General features: G+C 46.7%; 1 protein-coding gene across 1 annotated transcript; it reads right to left on the minus strand.

Moving 5' to 3' along the window:
• On the minus strand, nt 1-26,769 carry nfkbie (nuclear factor of kappa light polypeptide gene enhancer in B-cells inhibitor, epsilon). The gene is made up of 6 exons (XM_068021717.1): nt 26,312-26,769; nt 21,342-21,444; nt 12,798-13,044; nt 9,913-10,001; nt 8,806-9,054; nt 1-1,275 (listed from the first exon to the last, which is right to left on the minus strand). The coding sequence occupies exons 1-6, from the start codon at nt 26,617-26,619 to the stop codon at nt 1,219-1,221; spliced, it is 1,053 nt and encodes a 350-aa protein (XP_067877818.1). The 5' UTR covers nt 26,620-26,769; the 3' UTR covers nt 1-1,218.
• Nucleotides 26,770-27,031: the final 262 nt, after the last annotated feature.

A 27,031-nucleotide genomic window follows, 5' to 3' on the forward strand; every position in this document is an offset into this window, starting at 1 on the left:
TTTGCAGTACATGACAACTTTATTCAGCTCCTTTAATATAAGAAAATTCCAGAAACACTTGACAAATTTTGGGGGGGAGGGGAATGAAGGAAGCAAGAAACTGCATTTATATAGCGCCTTTCACCACCTCAGGTTGTCCCAAGCGCTTTGCATTTTTGAAGTGTAGTCACTGTTGTAATGTAGGAAATGTGACAGCCAATTTATGCACAGCAAAATCCCACAAACAGCAATGTGGTACTGTCCAGCTGGTTTACTTTTAATCCTGTTGGTTGAGGGATAAATATTGGCCCAGGACACTAGGAAGGACTCCCCTCCTCATCTTCAAATTATCATAGAGTCATAACAACATAGAAAGAGGTCTTTCGGCCCATTGAATTGTAGCCATGGGACTGAAGAGAGCAGACAGGGCCTCGGTTTAGCGTCACATCTGACAGACAGCACCCCCGGCACTGCAGCACTCCCTCAGTACTGGTGCTGGGAGTGTCGGCCTGGATTGTGGGCTCAAGTCTCTGGAGTGGGACTTGAACGGGAGGACAAGCTGAAAGCTTGGGTCAAAGTGATTGTGCTTCTCAGGGGGCTTCTGAGAGAGAGAGAGAGGTGGAGTGATTTAGTGCGGGAGGTCCAGAAAGTTGGGCAGAAGCTCCTGAAGGCCACCAACACTGGGGCGAGGGACGCAAGGAGAGAGTGCGGAGGGGGCTGGGGGAGTGTTTAAAGCTGGAGGAGATCGCGGGGGGAAGGGTAGGCTGAGAGCGTAGTGGGATTTGAAGAGAGGAGAAAGATTTTCAAGTCAATCTGCTTAAAAAAAAACAATTGCCAACAGTATGTACAAATTACTGGCCCCAACTCAACACCTATCGTGAACGCAATCTTCTCCAGAAGCTTTCTCCTTTAGTACTGTTTATCCTGTTAATCCAAGGTTCATAGGTCTCTCCCATGATGCCGTGCAGCCTCTTCCCACGTGCCTGGCCTGGGAGGACACCGCACACTTCTGTTTCCGTAGCAACGTCCTCAGTGGTCATGACCATCCCGTTGTTCAGTCTGTCCGGGAAGCTGAGATAGCAGATTCAGTTTGGAAGGAGGCGGGTGGGACTGGCTTCTTCAAGCCACACACTGGTCTGTGGCTGCCGGCACCGAGTGGACACCCCACTGGCTGAGAGACAAGGCCTTGCCCCCTGCTTTTCAGTTGCATTATATACAGACTGACGTCCGCTGTTCCTGTCACACCACTGGCTGCCCCCGTAACCTCACATCATCGAACGGACACAAGTCGAGGACCTGAAACAGGAAGTTTGATACGTGAGTGTCACAGGAACAGGAGGCGGCCATTCTCTCCCCTGAGCCTTTTCCATCATCCAAGGCTAATCGGTACCTCAACCTTTGCACCCCATCTCTTGATAACTTTACCAAGCAAAAAACCATTTCAGTCTTGAAAGCTCCAATTGACCCCCCATCATCAACTGTTTTTTTTTTAGGGGGGTTGGGGGGGGGGGGGGAAGGGGAAGGAAAAAGTGTGTTCCAGATTTCCACTCCCCTTTGTGTGAAGAAGTGCTTCCTGACATCACTCCTGAACGGCCTGGCTCTCATTTTAAGCTTCCACCCAATTGTTCTGGACTCCCCCCACCCCCCCACCCCAGCAGAGGAAATAATTTCTCTCTATCCACCCTATTGAGTGCTTTCAAACACCTCGATTAGATCGCCCCCTTAATCTTCTACACTCGAGGGAATACGAGCCCAGTCTGTGCACCTGTCCTCGTAATTTAACCCTTTCAGCCCCGGTATCATTCTGGTGACTCTGCACTGCACCCCCTCCAAGGCCAATATATCCTTCCTGAGGTTCGGGGCCTAGAACTGAACACAGTTACTCTGGATGGGGTCTGACCAGAGCTTTATATAAACTGTAACATCACTTCCACCCCTTTATATTCCAGCCCTCTCGAGATAAAGGCCACCACCCCATTAGACCTTTTGATTATTTTTTATACCTGCCCACTAACTTCTAGTGATTTGTGTACATGGGCCTCTAAATTTTTCTGCTCCTCCACACTCCTAGTCCAATAAATATTCAGTCTCCCACATTCCTGTCAGTTACAGGAATATCCAGTTCATTAAGAATTCATTAAGTTACACCATTGTTTTCATATGAGCACCGGAGAGAGAGAGAGAGGGGAAGAGGCACAGAGGGAGGGAGAAACAGACAGAGGAGATGGAGAGAGAGAGAGGGAGGCAGAAAAAGAAGCTAACACAATAGAGGCCAAGAGAGGGACAGAGACCGAAAAATCAGGTTTGAGGAAAAGAAATAACAACTTGCATTTGCATTTATATAGCTCCTTTAACCTAATAAAAAGTCCCAAGCTGCTTCACAGGAGCTTTATAAAACAAAATCTGACACCGAGCCACAAAAGGAAGTATTAGGAAAGGTGACCAAAAGTTTGGTCAAAGAGGTAGGTTTTTAAGGAGTGACTTAAAAGAGGAGAGAGGCGGAGAGATTTAGGGAGGGAATTCCAGAGCTTAGGTCCCAGGCAGCTGAAGGCACGGCCGCCAATGGTACAGTGATAAAGAGGAGATATCCAAGGGAAGGAGAGATTCAGAGAGAAAGAGACCCATTGAGGGATCGAGAAAGAGGGACCGAGATTTATTTCCAGAGAGATAGAATTCAGAAATATAGAGAAGTTATACTAAATTTGAACCTTGGTTAGACCATGTGTCGAGTACTGTGTGCAGTTGTGGTTGCCATATCATAAAAAGGATATTGAGGCACTGGAGAGGGTTCAAAAATGATTTACAAGGCTGGTACAAGAGCCAGGAGGTTATATCCATCAGGAAAGAATGGACAGGCTGGGGCTCTTTTCTGTTGAAAAGAAAAGGCTGACGGGTGACTGAATAGAGATCTTCAGGCTTATGAAAGTTTTTGATAGAGTAGACGCAGAGACAGCGCTTTCACTTGTGGAGAAAAGCAAAAACCAGAGACCATCAATATAAGATAGTCACCAAGAAATCCAATGGGGAATTCAGCAGAAACTTTTAATCCAGAGAGTGGAGAGAATACATAACTTGCTACCACAGAGAATTGTTGAGGCAAATAAGAGAAATAAATTTAAAGGCAGGCTAGATAAACACATGAGGGAAAAGGGAATAGAGGTTTATGCTGATAGAGTGAGATGTGGAAGGGTGGGAGGAGACTCGAGTGAAGCATAAACTCTGGCATGGACTAGTTGGGCTGAATGGCCTGTTTCTGTGCTGCATGCCCCGTGTATTTCTATATAAATTCTATGTAATCAAAAAAGAGATCAAGAGCAAATGAATTAGGAGCAGGACACTCGGCCCCTCGAGCCTGCTCCGCCATTCAACAAGATCATGGATGATATAATCGGAACCTCAACTCCACATTCCCGCCTACCCCCAATAACCTTTCACCCCCTTGCTTATCAAGAATCTATCTACCTCTGCCTTAAAAATATTCAAAGACTCTGCTTCCACCACTTTTTGAGAAACAGAGTTCCAAAGACTCACGATCCTATAAGAGAAAAAATTTCTCCTCATCTGTGTCTTAAATGGGCGACCCCTTATTCTTAAACAGTGACCCATACTTTTACTCTCCCACAAGTGGAAACATCCTTTCCACATCCCTCAAGACCCCTCAGGATCTTGTATGTTTCAATTAAGTCGTTTCTAACTCTTCTAAACTCCAGCAGATACAAACCTAACCTGTCCAACCTTTCCTCACAAGACAACCTGCCCATTCCAGGTATTAGTCGAGTAAACCTTCTCTGAACTGCTTCCAACACATTTACATCCTTCCTTAAATAAGGTGACCAGTACTGTACTGTACTACAGATGTGGTCTCATCAATGTCCAGTCAAAATTTTCAGTTTTCCTTAGGCTCAGGGGTGGAACCAGAGGACTGGAGAATCGCAAATGTTACACCCTTGTTCAAAAAAGGGTGTTAAAGATAAGCCCAGCAACTACAGGCCAATCAGTTTAACTTCAGTGGTGGGGAAACTTCTAGAAAAAATAATTTAGGACAAAATCAATAGTCACATGGACAAATGCGGGTTAATTAAGGAAAGCCAGCCTGGATTTCTTAAGGGAAAATCATGATTAACCACTTTGCTGGAATTTTTTGAGGAGGTAACAGAGAGGGTTGATGAGGGCAATGCTGTTGATGTGGTGTACATGGACTTTCAAAAGGCATCTGATACACTGCCATGCAACAGACCTGTGAGAAAAGTTAGAGCTCATGGAATAAAAGGGACAGTAGCAATATGGATATGGAATTGGCTGAGTGACAGGAAACAAAGAGTAGTGGTTAATGGATGTTTTTCGGGCTGGAGGAAGGTTTGTAGTGGAATTCCCCAGGGGTCAGTGTTGGGACCCTTGCTTTTCCTAATATATATTAATGATCTAGACCTTGGTGTACAGGGCACAACTTCAAAGTTTGCAGATAATATGAAACTTGGAAGCATTGTGAACTGTGAGGAGGATAGTGTAGAACTCCAAAAGGACATAGACAAGTTGGTGGAATGGGCAGACAGGTGGCAGATGAAGTTCAATGCAGAGAAATGTGAAGTGATTCATTTTTGTAGGAAAAACATGGAGAGACAATATAGAATAAAGGGGACAATTCTAAAGGAGGTGCAAGACCAGAGGGACCTGGGTGTATCTGTGCAGAAGTCATTGAAGGTGGCAGGTCAGGTTGAGAGAGTGGTTAATAAAGTATACAGTATCCTGGGCTTTATTAATAGGGGCATAGAGTACAAGAGCAAGGAAGTTATGTTAAACTTGTACAAGACACCAGTTTGGCCTCAGCTGGAGTATTGCGTCCAGTTCTGGGCGCCGCACTTGAGGAAAGACGTGAGAGAGTACAGAAAAGATTCACGAGAATGGTTCCAGGGATGAGGAACTTCAGTTATGAAGATAGATTGGAGAAGTTAGGACTGTTTTCCTTGGAGAAGAGAAGGCTGAGAGGTGATTTGATAGAGGTATCAAAATGATGAGGGGTCTGGACAGAGTAGATAGAGAAAAACTGTTCCCACTCGTGAAAGGATCAAGAACAAGAGGGCACAGATTTAAAGTATTTGGTAGTGAAGCAAAAGTGACATGAGGAAAAACCTTTTCACACAGCGAATGGTTAAGGTCTGGAATGCGCTGCCTGAGAACGTGGTGGAGGCAGGTTCAATTGAAGCATTCAACAGGGAATTAGACAGTTATATGACAAGGAAGAATGTGCAGGGTTACGGGGAGAAGGTGGGGGAGTGGAACTGAGTGGATTGCTCTTTTGGGGAGCCAGTACGGATACGATTGAGTATAATGTGGGAAAACGTGAAATTGTTCATTTTGGCAGGAAGAGTAAAAAAGAAGCATATTATCTAAATGGTGAGAGATTGCAGAGCTCTGAAATGCAGAGGGATCTGGATGTCCTAGTGCATGAATCGGAAAAGGTTAGTATGCAGGTACAGCAGGTAATTAGGAAAGCTAATAGAATGTTATCGTTTATTGTGAGGGAAATTGAATACAAAAGTACGGAGGTTCTGCTTCAGTTATACCTTCGGTCCCTTCATCCAAGTCATTAATATAAATTGTAAAAAGTTGAGGCCCCAGCATTGATCCCTGTAGCACTCCACTTGCTATATCTTGTCAATCAGAAAATTACCCATTATGCCTACTCTGTTTCCTGTTAGCTAGCCAATCTTCTATCGATGCCAATATGTCACCACCTACACATATAATGTCTTTAATAACAGCTTCTAACATTTTCCCAAAGACAGATGTTAAGCTAACTGGCCTGTAGTTTCCTGCTTTCTGTCTCCCTTTTTGAATAATGGAGTTACAGTGGCGATTTCCCAATCTAATGGAACCTTCCCTGAATCGAGAGAATTTTGGAAAATGAAAGCCAATGCATCAACTATCTCACTAGCCACTTCTTTTAACACCCTAGGATGAAGTCCATCAGGACTCGGGGACTTGTCAGCCCCCAACAATTTGCTCAGTACCACTTACCTGGTGATTGTAATTTTCTTGCGTTCCTCCCTCCCATTTCCTGACTTACAGCTATTTCTGGGATGTTACTTGTATCCTCTATGGTGAAGATTGATGCAAAATACCTGTTCAATTCATCTGCCATCTCCTTATTATATTGCTAGCTAGCTTTCTCTTGAACTCTAATTTTTCCCTCCTTATTAATCTTTTAGTCATTCTGTTTTTTATATTCTGTCTGATCTTGTGACCTGCCACCCATCTTTGCATAATTATATGCTTTTTCTTTAAGTTTAATACTATCTTTAACTGTTTTAGTTAACCAAAGAAAGAGAGATGAAGTCAGAAATTCAGACATGGAGAGATGATTGTTCTATCACCCTCCTTTCTATCTGGTGAATCACGGGCATCAAATAACAGGGAGAATGAAATGTGGAGGGTTGTCAGAGACACACAGTGTAGCCCCCACCCCCACACCTCAGCCTGCATAAATCGAGATCTCAGAAGTGCTGGGCAACAGAATATAAAATGAATGTGGGACAAGGTGTCCCACATACTGAGATTGCTGTGGCGGTTTCTGCGTGGTGGGGGATGTTGGTAGGAACATGATAAGATGGAGTCCAAATTGGGGGGGGTGGGGGGCAACCCATCCACAGGACTCTCACATCCCATCTCCCCAGCGACCACCCCCCCCCCCCCCCACTCCCCCACTCCCAAGTATCTGCTCGGGTTCTTTAACAGGAAGCATGGGGAGGGAGGGAGGAACGAGTCGGGGGAGATTTGGGGAGAGGAGAAGAAACCGGTAGACCATTACTTTGGCAACAGCAATTCATTGAATCCCCTGCCAAGGCTGGCATTTAATGCTGCTAAGAAAGTGCAGGTGAGCGGCCTTTTTGAACTGGTTTTAATACAAATTGAGCGTCTCTCCAGGCTGCTTCAGAGGGCAGTTCAAGAGTCAATCAGGTTGCTGTGGGACTGGAGTTATATATGGGCTCAGATCGGGTATGGACGGCAGGTTTCCTTCCACGAGAGGACGTTTGTGAACCAGCTGGATTTTTTTATGCCAATCCAACATCTTCTCGGTCACTTTTATGGAGACCAGCTTTTTATTCCTGGAGCTTTAAAACGGAATTTGAATTCTCAAATATCCATGGTGGGATTTGAACTCATGTTCTTTGGATTATTGTATTTAAGTCTCTGGGTTACAAGTCCAGTAATATAACCATTGCACTCCTGTAGTTAATAATTTCCAATTAAAAATTCCCATGTCCACATGTAAAATGCCTATGTAAATATGTCACGCTGGAATCACACCTAGCGCCACCAGTGGTGGAACAGACAGTGGGCATAAATGGGACACTTTCAAGTTGGCAGGCAGTGAAGGGTGCCGCAAGGATCAGTGCTGGGGCCTCAGCTATTTACACTCTATATTAACGACTTGGATGAAGAGACAGAGAGTAATGTATCTAAGTTTGCTGCTGATGCAAAGTTCGGTGGAAAGGTAAGCTGTGGGGACATACGAAAGTATGAATTAGGAGCAGGAGTAGGCCACTCGGCCCTTCAAGTTTGCTCCGCCATTCAATAAGTTCATGGCTGAACTGATTACTCCACATTTCCACCTACCCCCAATAACCTTTCACCCCCTTGCTTATCAAGAATCTATCTACCTCTGCCTTAAAAATATTCAAAGACTCCACCGCCTTTTGAGGAAGAGAATTCCAAAGACTCATGACCCTGAGAGAAAGAATTTCTCCACATCTCTGTCTTAAATGGGCGACCCCTTATTTTTAAACAGTGACTCCTAGTTCTAAATTCAGAGAGGCTTCAGAGAGCAATAGACAGATTGAGTGAGAGGGCAACAAGACGGCAAATGGAGTATAATGTAGGGAAGTGTGAAGTTGTTCACTTTGGTTGTAAAAATGGATAAGCTGAATATTTTTTAAAGGCTGTGAAACTGTTAAGTGTTGATGTTCAGAGAGGCTTGGGGTACTCGTAAAAGGAACATACAAAGTTAACATGCAGGTGCAGCAGGCTATTAAGGCGGCAAATGACATGTTGGTCTTTATTGCAAGGGAATTAGAGTACAGGAATAAAGTCTTACCAAAATTTTACAGGGCTTTGGTGAGACCACACCTGAAATACTGTGTGCAGTTTTGGTCTCCACATTTAAGAAAGGATATATTTGCACTGGAGGCAGTGCAGCGAAGATTTACTAGATTGGTCCCTGGAATGAGGGAGTTGGCCGAAGATGAGAGGTTGAGTAAATTGGGCCGATATTCTCTGGAGTTTAGTAGAATGAGGGGTGATCTAATTGAAACATACAAGATTTTGAAAGGGCTTGATAGGGTTGAAGCGGAGAGATTGTTCCTACTGGTCAGGGAATCTAGAACACAGGGACATAGTCTCAGGATAAGGGGCCAATTATTCAGGACTGAGATGAGGAGAAATGACTAAACTCAAAGGGTTGTGAATCTTTGGAATTCTCTATCCCAGAGGGTTGTGGATGCTCCATCATTGAATACATTTAAGGCTGGGATAGATAGATTTTTGGTTTTGCAGGGAATCAAGGTATATGGGGACTGGGCAGCAAAGTGGAATTGAAGCCCAAGATCAGCCATGATTGTACTGAATGGCAGAGCAGGCTCGATGGGCCGAACGGTCTACTCCTGCTCCTATTTCTTGTGTTAAGAGGGAGAGAGAGGACAACTGATATTGGAAGTGTGTGATGGGGTGGGGTGGAAGGTGTTTGCCGTGAAGCTCATCCAAGCATCCCTTGATCCCAGTTAGTGGAGGACGCCCTCCCTTCCCCATCCCTGGGAAGAAGTTACGTACATTCCAGTTGCTGCTGGCGAGGTCCATCGGTGTCTCCTCCTCCAGGTTGGGCAGCAGCGGGTTGGCGCCTGCCTTGTAGAGGGCAGCAGCAATGCCCGCGTCCAGCCTTCCCACTGCCAGGTGCAGGGGCGTGCAGCCATTGTACATGGGCGCATCCACGTCACCCCCATTCCGGAGCAGCTGCGACACCAGCCCGATCTCGCCCAGCTCCACTGCCAAGTGTAGAGCTGTCCGCCCGCTTGTCGCCTCCTGCCAAGCAATGAGAGGGGCAAAGAATTAGATGGGAAACCGCCCAGCCCTTCAGACATTTCTCATCATGGTTCAGCATCTCCACCCCACAGTCATATGAAGTCATGCTTGAGCGAGGTGCCTGTTAGTCTGAAGTGGAGAAGCAGTCACAGCCCCCGTTTCTTGATCAAGTGAGTTCTTGGCCCAATGCCAAGACAATGAGAGAATTTGATGAGCCAGGAGGGACTGCCCAAGGTTCAGAATTTCAGGACTGGCTGTTACTGCTCAGCCAACTTGAGCATCATAGGCATTGGTGCCTTGTTAATGCCCTCAACCCCCTTGCCCGCCTCGCTCACCACATCCACTTTGTCCACCCTCCCCTGCCTCGCCCGCCTGCAATCAATTCCAGCACCAGGGATTGAGATGGGGATCGCCCCATCGTTCAGGGACATTTGCCAACGTCCCTCAACCTGTTACTCGGTCTGTGGTCATCACCATCACTACCTGGACCAGTTGGTCACTGTTATGCAGGGTTGGAGACCAGAGATGGAAGACCATCCACAGTGGGTGGGGCTGAGTGCTGGTCACTCACCCCACACACACTCAGCCTGCACACTCACCCAACGTGCACACGCGCCCCGCAAAAACACGTACTCCGCACACACTCCCCCTGCCTACACTTACCCTGCGCACATCTCACTACACAAAACGCACTCCACCCCGTGCACCTGGGCAGATTTATTTGTGCTTCTTTGTTGGGCAAGTTTGGGGGTGGGTTTGGTTTGGCATGCGGGGGGTGGGGGGGGGGGGGGGGTATGGGCGCAGTTTAGTGTGTGGAATGGAGAGATGGGTATTCACAGTCACGGGGCACCGTCTGACCTGTGTATTGATTTTCGCTCCCGAAGACAGCACGTATTCCACCATTGCATCATTCCGATAGATAACTGCCAGATGCAAACAAGTTAAACCTGTCAAAAGAATCCCAGAGACATAATTCAGTAAGAAACCTGAACATAATCAGGATCCCAATCTGTAACTCCAGACTGCTTTAAGATAAGTGTAAGGAAGGCGGGCCCTTGTTTGGTTGCAGTTTCCCCTCCCCCATACCAGACTGGCCTACTACGGTCTTTCCGCAGCATAAATACAGCGAAGCTCTTTACATCATGAACTAATACCAAACACTGTCCCAGTAACAAACCCCACCGTTTGTGTGTGCTAGACCTGAAAGCTGATCTTTGATGTTTTCCCCAGGGTAATTATTGGCAGTGTTATGACCAAGGTGGGAGGAGTGCACTGTTTATTCTAGTCTCACTTCTCCACAGGTCACAACATATATTTAAATTTTTCCCACTTACCAATATAGTCAATTATATACTCTATTTTTTTCTCCAGAACACACCAACCAGGTTTCTTTAATAAACAACAAGATTATCGTTTATTATAAAACACTGCTGTTTGTCATTTTTATAAATGACCTGGAAGAGGGTGTAGAAGGGTGGGTTAGTAAATTTGCGGATGACACTAAGGTCGGTGGAGTTGTGGATAGTGCCGAAGGATGTTGTAGGGTACAGAGGGACATAGATAGGCTGCAGAGCTGGGCTGAGAGATGGCAAATGGAGTTTAATGCGGAAAAGTGTGAGGTGATTCACTTTGGAAGGAGTAACAGGAATGCAGAGTACTGGGCTAATGGGAAGATTCTTGGTAGTGTAGATGAACAGAGAGATCTTGGTGTCCAGGTACATAAATCCCTGAAGGTTGCTACCCAGGTTAATAGGGCTGTTAAGAAGGCATATGGTGTGTTAGCTTTTATTAGTAGGGGGATCGAGTTTCGGAGCCACGAGGTCATGCTGCAGCTGTACAAAACTCTGGTGAGACCGCACCTGGAGTATTGCGTGCAGTTCTGGTCACCGCATTATAGGAAGGATGTGGAAGCTATGGAAAGGGTGCAGAGGAGATTTACTAGGATGTTGCCTGGTATGGAGGGAAGGTCTTACGAGGAAAGGCTGAGGGACTTGAGGTTGTTTTCGTTGGAGAGAAGGAGGAGGAGAGGTGACTTAATAGAGACATATAAGATAATCAGAGGGTTAGATAGGGTGGATAGTGAGAGTCTTTTTCCTCGGATGGTGATGGCAAACACGAGGGGACATAGCTTCAAGTTGAGGGGTGATAGATATAGGACAGATGTGAGAGGTAGTTTCTTTACTCAGAGAGTAGTAAGGGCGTGGAACGCCCTGCCTGCAGCAGTAGTAGATTCGCCAACTTTAAGGGCATTTAAGTGGTCATTGGATAGACATATGGATGAAAATGGAATAGTGTAGGTCAGATGGTTTCACAGGTCGGCGCAACATCGAGGGCCGAAGGGCCTGTACTGCGCTGTAATGTTCTACTTCTAAAAAAAAAGTCTTAACCAGTAATGAAGTAAAGCAGAAACACACAGATTGAAATATAAAAGTTTCCTTTTTAACTTGGCCCCTCGCACACATGCCGGTTAACCAGAAAAACAAGAGATTTTTATTTAGAGCTCAGTTAGAAAAAAAGACAAAAAAACACTTAGGCTGAATACTTGCTCATTCTTGAACAAAAAAAAAAGATATGGAAAGATGCCCTTTGTTTTGGTTTGGCGGTCCAAATGTATGTAGACAGCTGCCACTGGGATCTTCCTAGAACAGTTCTTTCCAGACAATGTTGAAGATCAGTTTGGATAGGCTTTCCAAGAGATGCAGCAACAGGGGTTTCAGATAGGCCTCAACATCAGAAATTCAGCATCAGAGGTTTCAGTTCCCACACATTCAATATGCAGGGTTTCTTCAAATACAGGAGGAAAGAGGGGACTGACACACTGGATATGTAGGGTATCTTTCCAAGACAAGGAAAGAGAGGAGCTGGGATTTTCTTGGCAGGCAAAAAACCAATTGTCTTTTGTAACAATTCAAAGTGAAACTAAAAACATTCCAGAAGTCAAGTCTCCCGACCTCTAGCTTGACCTGTCACTTCTTTGTAAACATTTCCAAGTCAAAACAAGAAGCTCCCTGCTGGTATTTTATCTGCAAACAGGTGTCTTCCAGTAAGGGCTTGTTTACAAGCCAAGTCCATGAACCTTCTGGTGACTTCTTTTAAAAAAAAAACAAAGTTCAGCATCTGGGGCGGCACAGTGGTGCAGTGGTTAGGACCGCAGCTTCACAGCTCCAGCGACCCGGGTTCAGTTCTGGATACTGCCTGTGCGGAGTTTGCAAGTTCTCCCTGTGACCGCGCGGGTTTCCGCCGGGTGCTCCGGTTTCCTCCCAGAGCCAAAGACTTGCAGGTTGATAGGTAAATTGGCCGTTGTAAATTGCCCCTAGTGTAGGTAGGTGGTAGGAGAATGGTGGGGATGTGGTAGGGAATATGGGATTAATGTAGAATTAGTATAAATGGGTGGTTGTTGGTTGGCACAGACTCGGTGGGCCGAAGGGCCTGTTTCAGTGCTGTATTTCTAAATAAATAAAATCTCTTCAAGCTTCTTCAAGAATCAATGTCCATAATTCAACAATAAAAATAGCAGTGACAGGCGTTTACTTCCAGGTGACAGTAATTTCTCAGATAACTTCTCTGAACTGGTCTACAAAGTGTGGAATTCGGACAGAATACTGCAAAACTCTTACCCTTTGATTAAAAAAACCCTCAGCCTCGTTCTTTCAACCGCACGCGGAAATTTGCCTGAGGTTTTTACAGATAGAGTTATAGTGAAGGAACGCAGGTAAAATTTCTCTTTCCTGCTAACACTGTACCTTGCCAGTTGTGCCGTTCGAGGTTCTGAGGTCCCAACGCATTGGAGGCATCACGTCCAAACAGGGCGCACTCTTTGGTTGTGACGGGCTTCGTGAGGGCCTGCACACACTCCTGCAGGCTGTACTGGCAGGCCAGGTGCAGTGGGGTGTTCCCATTATGGTCCTGCAGCTCTGTGTCTGCTCCCTTCAGAACCAGCTGACGCACAATGTTTGTCTGTCGCGTGTACATGGCCAAATGCAAGGGCGTCTAAAATGCAGAGGGAACATTGGTTAGTACATCATGCAGATTGAATAGTTAGGGAACAGTTAGCTCAGTTAGAACACATCTCACGGCACAGAGTATACAGTTCGAGGAGTTCCATTATAGTGTTATGACCAGGTGAGAAAGAGGTCTAGGGTTCCCCTTCAGCCTTCATCTGGTCTTACTGTAACAGGGTTTAATTTTAAACACAGTGTTTTTAGCTCCCCCTTGGTGAATCCTTGTTCACCACTTTCCAATTATATGGGAAAGAAATCAGCACAAACAGGCTCTCTTAGGTTAAAAGAAGAAAAGTTGAAATTGATTAAACTTAAACTCTAATTCGGTTAATGCCTACGGATATACAACACGCCTCACGCTAGCATGCATACGCGATACATACACACAGAGACAGAAAAGAGAAGAAAAATAAAGTGGAAAGGTTTGAGGCAATATCTGAAGAGTTGCTGTTAAGGTTCTTCGAGCTCACTATAAAGTCCTTGATTGTAGATAAATCTTGCTTTTCGTTGGGGCCCAGTATTCTTCTTAAACCTTGTTTGCTGTGGGAGACTTTTCTCTCTTTGGGTTCATGTGTCTTCTGTGGATTCAAAGGCTTGTGAGAAAGAGATGGCAGCAGACAGGAGAGAGATCTTCTCAGTCCAGGAGCAAACAGCTCTCTGCCCAAACTGTACAAATTCAAAAAACTCAGGTCGCCCAACAGGTCAGTCATGTGACTAGCTGGTTTAACCATGTCCGTTTGTGTATTCGGCCATCTTAGCAGTCAACCTGGAAGGCGAGCTCCCCCACCTTCAACGTCTGGTGATCAAAACTCCATTGTGGGTTGAATGTCAGGGAATGGCTGCTTTGTTTTTCCAAACACCGTCTGCCAATATGCAAATGCCCCTTCCAGCCACGGCTGCTCTGTTCAACAAGTCCTCCCCTGTTTAAAGTCAATGTTCACGACAAAATTAATCTGCCTCATTCTTGGCAGGTGGGGACCTAGCATGAAAGCTCCACACCCAGTGGAATGAAATGCGACTTGGGAAAAGGCGCATTTCATTAAAAGGGTTAAGGAAAAATGTACGATACAGAAAAAAACATGCATTTCTCTCATTCATTCCCATTCATTCATAAATCCTAAAACTTATTACAGCCTGTCTTTTCTTGGTGCCATGTCTGTTTTAATTGCCCCCTTTTTGGCATCCCAATAAACATGTGATTCTTTGGGGAAGTTTTTCTTCAGATTGCCCATTTCCATGGCTACCTAGGGTCTTTGTTCCTGCCGATGTAAATTTTTTTTGTTTTAAAAAGAGTCAATAGTGTGTGGATCCAACCTGAACCCTCTTTCAGTGCTTTGCTGAGTCAGACAAAGGCTTTTGACTTCAGGGGATGGGTGGTGCGCTTTTTTCTGACTGTGGGGGAGGATTCTTTGCTAATCTCCCCTTTATCCCAGAGGACACTCCTGTCTGCAGGTATTTGTGCAGACTATACTGCACTCCCCTGTGGCACTTCGACTAGGTGAGGCATCACCCTCACGGTTTGTCTGTCCCCTCGAGGTCCTTCTTTGTCTCTGCAGGGTCCTGAAATGCTGTTAACAACTCTGGTGGGGTAGTTCTAGTGTCTGCATTTACATAGCAGGATATGGGATCTTACTTTTCACATTTTTCAGGGTTGGTCATCCAGACAGTAGGGGTTTTCATCCGGGATTCCTCCCGGACTTCCTTTAACCTGTCCTCTTGGTCACTTATTCCCCTTCTCTATCTAACCTTTGGCCAGCCTTGTTCCTGCCTGTCCCCTTTTGTTCTCTGCAGGGGTCCCTTACAGTTCACCAGCCCTCTGCTGCAGGGTCCTTCTAAACGGTACAGGACTTAGGGGCGCAGGTTTCACTGTAGGTTGGGGTTTCCCCTCAACCTGGCACATCTGGCAACTCCTGCAGTACTCCACCATATCTTTGTGGAGTTTTGGCCAGTCAAATTGCTGTCTTATGCGGGCTTTGGTCTTTCATATACCGGCATGTACAGTCACTGTAGTCTTGTGGGCCCTTCTCAATATTTCTCTCTGGTACCTCTGCGTCACCACTGCCCACTGCTTGCTCTCAGGTCTGTGAGGAGAACTCCATTTCCTCATCAGTTCCTCATTCTTTAAATAGTAGCAATCAGGGACTCCCTCTGCTTCACTTTCAGACTGGGCAGCCTGTGCTAACTCTCGCAATACTGGGTCGGCTCACTGAGCCTCAGCTAGCGAAAATCCATTTAATTCATTTCCCGGGTCTCCTAACTTTTCAAAGAAAGTTTCGGACAGGCAGACCTCAAGGTCATCTGCCTGCAGTGCCAATGCTGTCTCCTGTGGGGGAGCTGGTTTGATCATGGCCTGATCTTCTACACATTCAGGGAAACTCCAGGGGTCTGTCTCCCACCACTGTCCTGTCTCTCTGACCTCCTGTGGTCTTTCTTTTACCACTGTGGGGGACTGCCACCTTCACCCCCACCAGATCATTACCTAGGAGCAGGTCAACCTCATCCACAGGCAAACTAGGGATAATCCCTATTATCACCGATCCTGAAACTTGGTCGCACTCCAGGTGCACCTGGTATACAGGTACTCCACCACCATTTTGGTGTTCACTGCACTCTCTGGGTGAAAGGTCAGGCTTTCTCCCAGTAAAAGGGATCTAGTGGCTCCTGTTCCCCTGAGAATCACTATGGGCTTGCTTGCCCCATTCGAGGGGTATGGGGTTACTCTCCCTTCAGACACAAAACCCTGATAATCTTCAGGAACCCTATTAAATTTTCCTGCACTTGCAGCGGTAGACTTCCTGGGTCCCACTCTTACTGCAGTTAAAGCCACAGCTTGTTCTGCTGTGCTTTCCATCAGGTTCACTTCTTCACTGAGCGAGTGTGCCCTGATTAATCCTACAGGTTTTCCCTTTGGTTTCCAGCAGTCAGCTCTTAAATGCCCTGCTTTATTGCAATGGAAGGTCTCCGCGTCTCACTCTTGCTCACAGCACCTTCGCTTTTGGCTAGAGGAGGGCCCCCTGTGTCTCCCGCTTTCCTTTCTCTCCCAGGACTGCTTGGGCTCCTATCACCTTCCCACCCTTTGTCCCTTTCGGATTTGTGAGGGTGACCAGGAAAGGTTCACCCTGGGAAACCGACTTATAAATTAAAGCAAACTCATTGGCCAGGACGGCCGCTTTCCGGGCTCTCTGGACCCGCTGCTCTTCTACATGGGTCTTTATGGAGAGTCGGAGAGAGTGTTTAAATTCCTCTAACAGAATGACTTCTCTGAGATTCTCATAGCTGACTTGTACTTTAAGATCCCTCAGCCACTGATCAAAAGTCAGCTGCTTACTTCTTTAAACTCCAGGTAAGTTTGATTAGCTTGCTTTTTGAGCATTCTAAACTTTTGGCGCTAGGCTTCGGGTACTAATTCATATGCCCCGAGGATAGCATTTTTGGTCAGTTCATAATTTGATGAACTCTCATCTGGTAACAGGGAATAAACCTCATGGGCTTTTCCAGTTAGCTTGCTTTGTAGTAAAAGAGGCCAGGTCACAGCTGGCCATTTTAGCTGTCTTGCCAGTTTCTCAAAAGGACACAAAAATGTTTCTGCATCCTCCTCTTTGAATTTTGGAATTAACTGAGCTAGTGTTAACAATTTTGTACCAGCCTGAATTATGCTCCTCCATATTGTTCATTGGGATTACTCTGTCACCCCCTAGTTAACTCAAGCTGCTTCAACGCTCTCTCTTCGCATTCCTTCCAGAATATTCTTTCTCTCTCCCGCTCCTCAAATTCAAGTTTCCTTTGTTCCAATTGTATCTTTGCTAACAACACCCTGTCTGGGTCTGCTTCTAACCCTGTTTCTGCTTTTTCAGATTCAAGGGAAAAATGGTTGGTCACTAGCCTTAGGAGTTCAGACTTCCTAGCCTTGCCACGTGCAGTGATCCTACGCTGCTCAGCCATTTTCCTCAACTCCTCCACAGACAGTGCTTTTAACTTATCCCACGTTACTTCATCCTGGTTTGGAGAACTACTAGCTTCAGTTGCAGACATGTTGTGTGTGCTTGAATACTAACAAGAAAACCTGTATCAAAATCTTGCTCTTTTTTGCTTGGGAACAATTTGGCTTCCCATTTCCAACTTCTCGTTTGTCTGTGGGTCCATTCCGGACGCTAGCACCCAAATTTCTGTTACGACCAGGTGAGAAAGAGATCTAGGGTTCCCTTTCAGCCTTTACCTGTAACGGGTTTAATTTTAAACACACCATGTTTTTAGCTCCCCCTTGGTGAATCCGTCTTCACTGCTTTCCAATTATAAGGCAAAGAAATCAGCACAAACAGGCTTTCTCAGGTTTAAAGAAGAAAGGGTGAAATTTATTAAACTTAAACTCTAATTCGGTTAACGCCTACGGATACATGCCGCGCCCCACGCTAGTATGCATACGCGATAAGCACATGCAAATAGAGACAGAAACAAGCAGAAGAAAAATAAAGTGGAAAGGTTTGAGGCAATATCTGAAGAGTTGTTACGGTTCTTCGAGCTCACTGATTGTAGGTAGATCTTTCTTTTCGTTGGGGCCCTGTATTCTTCTTAAACCTTGTTTGCTGTCGGCGACTCTTCTCTCTGGGGGTTTATGTGTCTTCAGAGGCAAGTGAGACAGAGAATGGGAGCAGACAGGAGAGAGATCTTCTCAGTCCAGGAGCAAACAGACTTTCTGCCCAAATTGTTTGTACAAATTCAAAAAACTCAGGTTGCCCAGCAGGTTAGTCATATGACCATGTCTGTTTGTGTATTCGGCCATCTTAGCAGTCAACCTGGAATGCGAGCTCCCCCACCTTCAATGTCTGTTGATCAAAAGTCCATTGTATGTTGAATGAATGTCAGGGAATGGCTGCTTTGTCCTTCCAAACACTGTCTGTCAATATGCAAATGTCCCTTCCAGCCACAGCCGATCTGTTTAACAAGTCCTCCCCTCACTCCAGTAACAGTTCCAGGATTTTGACCCAGCAACGATGAAGGAATGGTCGCTATACATTCCCTGTCAAGATGGCGTGTGACTTGGAGGTGAACTTGCAGGTGGTGGTGTTCCCATGCGTCTGCTGCCCTTGTCCTTCGAGGTGGTAGAAGTCGCGGGTTTGGAAGGTGTTGTCGAAGGAGCCTTGGTGCATCGCTGCAGTGCATCTTGTAGATGGTACACACTGCTGCCGCTGTGCGTCGGTGGTGGAGGGAATAAATGTTCAAGGTAGTGGACGGCATAGGTTCAGCAGAATGATACCAGGGATGGCTGTATACAATTATGAGGAGAGACGGGAGATACTGGGATTGTTTCCACCAGAGCAGAGAAAGTTCAAAGGAGATTTCACACAGATTGTAAAATGATGAATAGTTGGATAGGATGAATAGGGAAAGATTATTTTCTCAGGTTAGAGGGGCGTCACTGACCAGGGATTATCAGTTTAAAATTGTCACTGACTGTGAGGAGAGAAGTTAGAGGCACTTTTGTTACACAAAAGGTTACATAATGATTTGTGACAGTGAGTGGTTGAGCCAGAGGCTATTACACCCATTAAAGAAAGACAGACATGCATTTATATACCATATGACAACCATATGACATCCCAAAGTGCTTTACAGACAATGATACTACTTTTTGCAGTGTAGTTACTATGGTAATTTGTGCACAGCAAGCTTCCACAGGTAACGACCAGATATTATGTTTTTAGTGATGCTGGTTGAGGGATAAACATTGGCCCCAGGGCAATGGGGAGAACTCCACTCCACCACCCCGCCCCCGCTCTTCTTCCACTAGCGGCTGTGGGATCTTGAACATCCACCTGAGAGGGCAGACGGGACCTCAGTTTAACATCTCAACCGAAAACCTTGGGCCCCAACTGTTCACAATATATGCCAACGATTTGGACGTGGGGACCAAATGTAGTATTTCCAAGTTCGCGGATGACACAAAACTAGGTGGGAATGTGTGTTGTCCAGAAGATGCAAAGCGGCTTCAAGGGGATTTGGACAGACTTAGTGAGTGGGCAAGAGCATGGCAGATGGAATATGATGTCGAAAAATGTGAGGTTATCCACTTTGGTAGGAGGAACTGACGTGCAGAGTATTTCTTAAATGGTAAGGGATTAGAGAGTTTAGATATACAAAGGAATCTGGGTGTCCTTGTCAATAAGTCACTGAAAGCTAACATGCAGGTGCAGCAAGCAATTAGGAAGGCTAATGGTATGTTGGCCTTTATTGCAAGAGGATTTGAGTATAGGAGTAGTGAAGTCTTGCTTCAATTGTATAGAACCTTGGTTAGACCACACTTGGAGTACAGTGTGCAGTTTTGGTCCCCTTACCTTAGGAAGGATATTATTGCCATAGAGGGAGTGCAACGAAGGTTCATCAGACTTGTTCCCGGGATGGCGGGACTGTCCGATGAAGACAGATTGGGGAAACTGGGCCTGTATTCCCCAGAGTTTTGAAGAATGAGAGATGATCTCATTGAAACCTACAAAATACTTAAAGGGATAGACAGGCTAGATGCAGCTAAGATGTTTCCCCTGGTTGGGGAGGCTAGACCCAGGGGACACAATTTTAAAATAAGGGGAAGCCAATTACCGAGATGAGGAAAAATTTCTTTGCTCAGAAGTATGTGAATCTTTGGAATTCTCTACCCCAAAGGTCTGTGGAAGCTTCGAAATTGAATATGTTTAAAGTAGAGATTGACAGACTTCTAAATACAAATGATATAAAGGGATATGGGGGATAGTGTGGGAAAAAGGCATTGAAGTGAATGATCAGCCATGATTGTATTGAATGGCAGAGCAGGCTGGATGGGCTGAATGGCCTACTCCCACTCCTATGTTCCTAAGATGGCACCTCCAACAGTGCAGAACTAATGTACTACATTGGAATGGATTTTTGTGCTCAAGTGCTGGAGTCAGATTTGAATCCACAACATTCTGACTTAGAGGCGAGAGGCACAGCTGACACCTAAGGGAACACTGGGTCAATATGTGAAGCAGAGGAAGATATAGGGCTATGGGGAGAGAGTGTGGCAGTGGGACTAGTTTGGGATTGATACAGAGCTATGGGGAGAGAGCGTGGCAGTGGGATTGATACAGGGCTATGGGGATAGAATGTGGCAGTGGGATTAGTTTGGGTTTGATACAGGGCTATGGGGAGAGGGCAGGGCAGTGGGATCAGTTTTGGAGTGAGCTAGCAAAGAACCAGCACAGACACAATGGGCTGAATGGCCTCCTTCTGTGCTGAAAACTTTGATGCTTCTAGGAAGAGGGGGCAAGGGATTTTATTTAAAAGAATGGAAAGCATCTTCATGTTCTGAGACATCGATATTTTGAAAAGAGCCGGAAGCATGGTTTTAATCAAGATATAAATTCCCATGGGATGATTAAAAGAGCAGGGGATTTCTAGGTGTCATGGCCACATTTGTGCCTTGCATACCACCACCGAAAGCAGATTAAGTGGCGATTCATTTTAATCGCTGTTTGTGGGATTGTGCTGTGCACAAAATGGCTGCCGAAATTGCCCGCTTAGCCCCACTTCACCTCCAAGTAAAGCGTGGAGCTCTGCGGAGCATTTCGACATAGTAAGGCGCTACCGAAATGCAAGGATTTTATAACAATCTGGTCCCAGCTATTTGAAAACCCCTCCACCTCGCCTCATAACATAACTTGAGTTTTCAAGACACAGCTCGAATATGCTTGCAGGGACTTTCCTCAGGGAATCCCCCGATTCAAGCAAGCTGGACGGAAAACCCATTGTAACTGAGTGTTTCAGTTAGACACCCAGCCATGAGTTCCTCAGCTCAACCAGAAATAAAAAAATTGGGGTGCATTTATATAGCGCCTTTCGCCACCTCAGGATGTGCCAAAGCGCTTTACAGCCAACGTGGCGCATATGAAGTGTAGTCATAGTTGTAATATCGGAAACATGGCAGCCAATTTGCACACAGCAAGCTCCCACAAACTGCAGTGTGATAATGACTGTATCATCTGTTTTAGTAATGTTGGTTGGGTTAAATATTGGTCCCCAGGACAATGGAGATCTCTCCCCCCTGCTCTTCTTTGAATAGAGGCCACGGAGCTACATGTTAGCTGATAGACGGCGCCTCAGACACTGCAGCACTCCCTCAGTACTGCACTGGAAGTACTTCAATGTATTATGGGCTCAAGTCTGTGGAGCGGTGCTCGAACCCGCGACTCTCTGGGTGAGAGAGTGGTACCCAATCAGCCACAGTTGACACTTACAAGCCCGGCACCAGCCCGTTAACGGCACCTCGCTATTTACCTGAAACAGATCATTCTGCCAGTTCAGATACTCCGGATTGGATTGGCCAATCAAAGCCAGGGCCAAGGCATCAGCCTCGTGAATGATGCAGAGATGGAGGAACCTGAAAAAGAAGGAATTTATGATTAGGAAAAGGCAGGAGTGTCAGATTTCCCAAAACGTGATATCTAGCAGCCCAGCAGATGGGGACATGACTGGCGAGGCCAGCATTTGTTGCCCAACTCCAGTTGTCTGGAGAAGGTGGTGGTGAACCTTCACCTTTAACCCCTAGTGGTTTGATGCAACGGAGTACCTCGCCAGGTCATTTCATTGGGCAGTTAAGAGTCAATCACGCTGGTGTAGGTTTTCCCCAGCAGCTTTCCTTCTCTAAAAAAAACAAGTCAGTGAACCCATGAACTGTCCTGATGGGATTTGAACTCATGGATTATTAGTCCCGGACTCGGTGTTACTAGTCCGGTAACAATCTCGACACCACTGTTGATTTTATAAAAAGAGAACCATTAGTGCCTCAATAAGACGGGTAACAGATAATGATCTTTAGGTTATGGGCCAAGATGTCTGGCAATAATTTGCCTTAGGAGTGAATCTAAAGGCATTTGCCATTAGTTAGACTTGAGTTGCTAGAACCATACAAAAACAGAAGGAGGCCATTTGGCCCATCATGTCTATGCCAGCTCTTGGAAAGAGTTACCCAATTAGACCCACTCCCTGTTCTTTCCCTCATAGCCCTGCAAGTGTTTCCCCTTCAAGTATTTCTCCAATTCCGTTTTGAAAGTTACTACTGAATCTGTTTCCACTCGCCCCTTCCAGATCACAACAACTCGCTGCGTAAAAAAAAAAACTCATTCCCCCTCTGATTCTTTTACCTTAAATCCGTGTCCTCTGGTTACCAATCTTCATGCCAGTGGAAACAGTTTCTCCTTATTTACTCTACCAAAACCCCTCATCATTTTGAACACCTCTCTCAAATAACGACTATAAGGAAATGGCAGGTTCGTGAATGCAGGAATTTGCAGCCGTTTTCACAATAGGAGGGACAAAATACCAGCCGAATGAGGGAACCTAAAAATAGGTCAAGGGAGGAACTGAGCTCATATTAAAATGATTGAAAAAACGTTAACGGTGGAAATAATGGGACTTAAGTTCAGCCAATCTGTGGGACTTGATGGTTTTTCACCCGAGAGTAGTAAACAGAACAGGTGAGGAAACTGCATTATTCAGAATTTTCCAAAGCTCTCTAGATTGAGACTTGTGTCTTTGGGTGGAAAAATTGCAAAATGATTTGCGTTTGCTACGAAGAGATGGCAGGTAAAACCATGTAAATACAAACATGTTAGTTTAACAACATTATGTTGCACCATTCAGGCTCTCTGATCTGTACTACGCTTTGTGCCTGTAATACTTCCCCCATTCAATCAGATCAGGGCTGATCGGCACCTCAAGTCCATTTACTCGTCTTGGCTCTTAACAAAAATCTAATCATTATCAATTGAGCTGCAGCATCCGAGGCCTTTTTGGGGGAAGAGAGTTCCAGATTTCCACTCCCCTTGGTGTGAGGAAGTGCTTCCTGTCATCACCCTGGAACAGCCTGGCTCTCATTTTAAGATCATGCCCCCTTGTTCTGGACTCCCCTCCACCAGAGGAAATAGTTTCTTCATAGCTAACCTGTCAACTCCTTGACTCATCACCTCATTAAATCACTCAATCTATTAAATCCAGTGGAATACAAGCCTAGTCTATGCAACCTGTGCTCATAACTTAACTCTTGGGGTCTTGGTATCATTTGGTGAGTCTGCGTTGCCAACCTCCAAGGACAGTATATCCTTTCTGAGGGGATGGGCCCCGTGGACCTGCTGGTCATTAGCTGCCCTCCTTATACCTACGTTTCCACGTCTGTGTGACAGTTAAGTCACTGCAACATTTCCCCCATCACCATGAGCAATGCCATGGGTGATCGACAAACATGCGAGAGCTGGGCCTGGGGGATCCAGTCATCTCTCGCTGGTCTTTCCGTCAGCACTGCTCCTACCTCTCTATTCTTCAGCAATTCCCCGACCGACCGGAAGCCACTTCTGTCAATCAGGCTGATTTCCGGGCGGAGGAGGCTTTCAGTGATGTCAGACAGTGAAGTTAAACCTCCACAGCATGCAGAGAAAGCCACACTTCCCGGTTTCCCCGTGCGCTCTTGGGTCACCGCTCCTCCAGCATTTCAAAAAGTAAAAGCTCACCCAAGTGTTGGGGGAGGGGGAGCCTGCGGGAAGACCACCAGACCTCAGGATTTTTAACATCAACCCAACTTGCATTTATATAGTGCCTTTAATACAGTAAAACATCCCAAAGTGCTTCACATGAGCGATTATCAAACAAAATTTGACCCCCGTGCCACATAAGGAGGTATTAGGACAGGTGACCAAAAGTTTGGTCAAAGAGATTGGTTTTAAGGAGCATCTTAAAGGAGGAGAGAGAAAGGCGGAGGGGTTTAGGGAGGGAATTCCAGAGCTTAGGGCCCCAGGCAGCTGAAGGCACGGCCGCCAATGGTGGAGCGATGGGAATGAGGGATGGACAAGAGGCCGGAATTGGAGGAGCACAGAGATCTGGGGGGTTACCGAAATAGGGAGGGGGGAGGCCGTAAAGCAATTTGACACAAGGATGGGAATTTTAACATCGAGGCCTTGGAGTTTGGGAGCCAATGTAGGTCAGCGAGCACAAGGGTGATGCCTGAACGGGACTTGGTATGAGTTAGGATGCGGGCCAGCAGAGGTGAAGTGGTGGGTGAGGGGTGCGAAAACCCAGAATAATTTAAAACCCATTTCAGATGCTGCAAGGTGGCTCGGTCGGTTGTCTCTGGGCGAATGAAACAGATGAGTTACCCTCCCACATCCCTGTGAGGTTGCGGGACTTGCGGATTCATTCTTCTCAGAAATACAGCCTTGAATGTTTATTTTAAAGGGGGAAACAAAATTAATTGACTCAGGTGGCGCAGAGGGGGCCTAAACTGAACTAGGTGTATGCGGTGAAAATAAGTATAAACTATGTGACGATGGTGGAGTGGGGATGCATTATTTAAGGACACTCCCCTTTTTGAATTACACACACACACAATACGTACACTGTCCTGATGCCAAATCACACAATCACAACCCCCCACTTCAATACTGCTGATGAAAGTCTCAGCATTTCACAAGATATAATTAAAGACCAGTTCTCTTTTGCCAACATGTTTAAAAGTCCTGACGGCCAACTCTCCTCCCCCTGCGTCATTATTTGACTCCTTTTACCTAAATGGGGAGAGGAGGACGAGGGTGGAAACAGAGAGGGTGGAGTCAGGGCTAAACCAGTAAGATGGAACTTTGAGACTGGTGGCTGAGAGCAAATGACACTTGGAACACACTCCCAGACAGAGCGGAGGGTTCAGGAATCCCCGGAATCATTTAAGAACCAATTGGGATCCAACTGGAATGCTGCGATGGGGCTGGAACTGTAGGGTATTTCTGAGGGGATGGACTAAAGGGGGCTGAATGAAGTTATGATGAACCTTTATGAAACACTGGTTCGGCCCCAACTGGAGTATTGTGTCCATTTCTGGGCACCGCACTTCAGGAAGGATGTGAAGACATTAGAGAGGGTGCAGAAGAGATTTCTGAGAATGGTTCCAGGAACGAGGAACTTCAGTTATGTGGATAGATTGAAGAAGCTGGGGCTGTTCTCCTGAGAGAAGATTTGATAAGAGGTGTTCAAAATCACGAGGGGTCTGGACAGAGTAGATAGGGAGAAACTGTTCCCATTGGTGGAGAGATGGAGAACCAGCGGACACTGATTTAAGGTAGTTGGAAAAAAGAAAAGAAAATTCTTTTTACACCACGAGTGGTTAGGATCTGGAATGCACTGCCCGAGAATGTGCTGGAGGCAGATTCAATCGAGGCATTCAAAAGAGAATTGGAGAAGTACTTGAAGGGAGAAAATATGCAGGGCTACAGAGAAAGGGCGAGGGAGTGGCAATCGCTAAACTGCTCTTGCAGGGAGCCAGTACACACAAGACAGGCTGTAGCCACTCTATAAATTCCTCATTGGTACTGATCTTTCAAGAGGTGGCATGGCTGCACACAGCCATCAACGCAATGACGTCACAACCTTCTGACTCAGAGGCGAGAGTGTGACCAACAGAGCGTTAAATATCCTACTCAGCAGTTCAGTGTTAAAAAAGGTGGAAATGCACGGGCTAGGGGCACAAAATCCCAAAGTCCCAACCCCCGTCAGAACTCTTAGAATCTACAACTTAACCCTCACCGCAAAGACTTGAACATATGATCCAGGCTGGCACTCGGTACTGAGGGAGTGCTGCCCCGTCTGAGGTGTCGTCTTTCGGATGAGGCGCTGAACCTGAGGCCCCATCTGCCCTCTCGGGCGGAAGTAAAAGATCCCCCGGGTCTTCATTGGAAGATGGGTTGTGGGGTGGGGTGGGGGGGGGGGGCGGCGAAGTTCTCCCCGGTGTCCTGGGGGCCAATATTTATCCTTTAACTGACAGCGCTTAAAAAAAAAAACCCAGGATGACCTGGGTCATGATTGCACTGCTGTTTGTGGGATCTTGCTGTGCGTGCAAATGGGCTACCCGGTCTTGATGGCACTGCTGGTTTGTGGGATCTTGCTGTGCGTGCAAATGGGCTGCCCGGTCTTGATGGCACTGCTGGTTTGTGGGATCTTGCTGTGCGTGCAAATGGGCTACCCGGTCTTGATGGCACTGCTGGTTTGTGGGATCTTACTGTGTGTGCAAATGGGCTGCCATTACAACAACAAATTACTTTTTTAAAAAACTCTTTCATTGGCTGGGGAAGGGCTTTGGGAGGCCGGGGAAGGCGCTATAAGAATGCAAGTCTTCTCTGGATGAGTTTAAAAGTCACTTTATGAACGATCCGCAGTAAAAATCTGCCTCCTTCCCGCTCCTCGGTTAGAGGAGCAACCCCCGCACTTACGTGTCTCCCTCCTCACTCAGGTAGGCCCAAGGGTCGAAGGCCGCCTCCTGGGCCGCGGCCTTGTCGCACGCCCCCAGCGAGCAGCGGGAGCTGAAGCTGTCCAGCAGGCCCGAGCCGTAGGCCGAGTCGCAGGCTGACTCGCAGCGGTCCTCGGCCGGGCTGCACTGGAGGCCCCAGGCCTGCTGCTGCTGCTGCTGCTGACGCCGCCGCCGCTCCTCCTCCTCCTCATCCAGGCCCGAGTCGCACTGGGAGCCGGGGTCCTCGGGGAGCTTCGGGCCGACGCACTCCTTGCCTCTGATCAGGGCCATGGCTGCTGGGCTTTGACTCAGAGAGAGAGAGAGAGGTTGGAAGTTGCTCCTGTCGAAGCGCTGCCTTAAACTGAGTGTGCAGTCAGTTCCAGAAATAAAGCCTGAGTGTCTGGAACTTCCCCTGAGAAACCCTCCCTCCCTCACTCACACCCACTGCTGGCTCACTGCCAGCACACAAAGGCAGCTTCCTTCAATACACTGACAACTGCTCTCCAATCCAACAACAAAACACAGCAGCACCTTGAACAAACCATCAACCACCCGCGCACACACACACACACACACTCCTTCCACTTAACGCAGCACCAACGTGCCCCGTAGCTCACCGCCTCTCGCCCCAGTGCCGGGCGGCGAGCAAGGCACCGCCGCGCGCCTTTCATCGGCGCGGGCGGACGCAGCAATTCGGTCTCCC

The sequence above is a fragment of the Heterodontus francisci genome, chromosome 44, assembly GCF_036365525.1.
Source record: "Heterodontus francisci isolate sHetFra1 chromosome 44, sHetFra1.hap1, whole genome shotgun sequence".
Taxonomy (NCBI): domain Eukaryota; kingdom Metazoa; phylum Chordata; class Chondrichthyes; order Heterodontiformes; family Heterodontidae; genus Heterodontus; species Heterodontus francisci.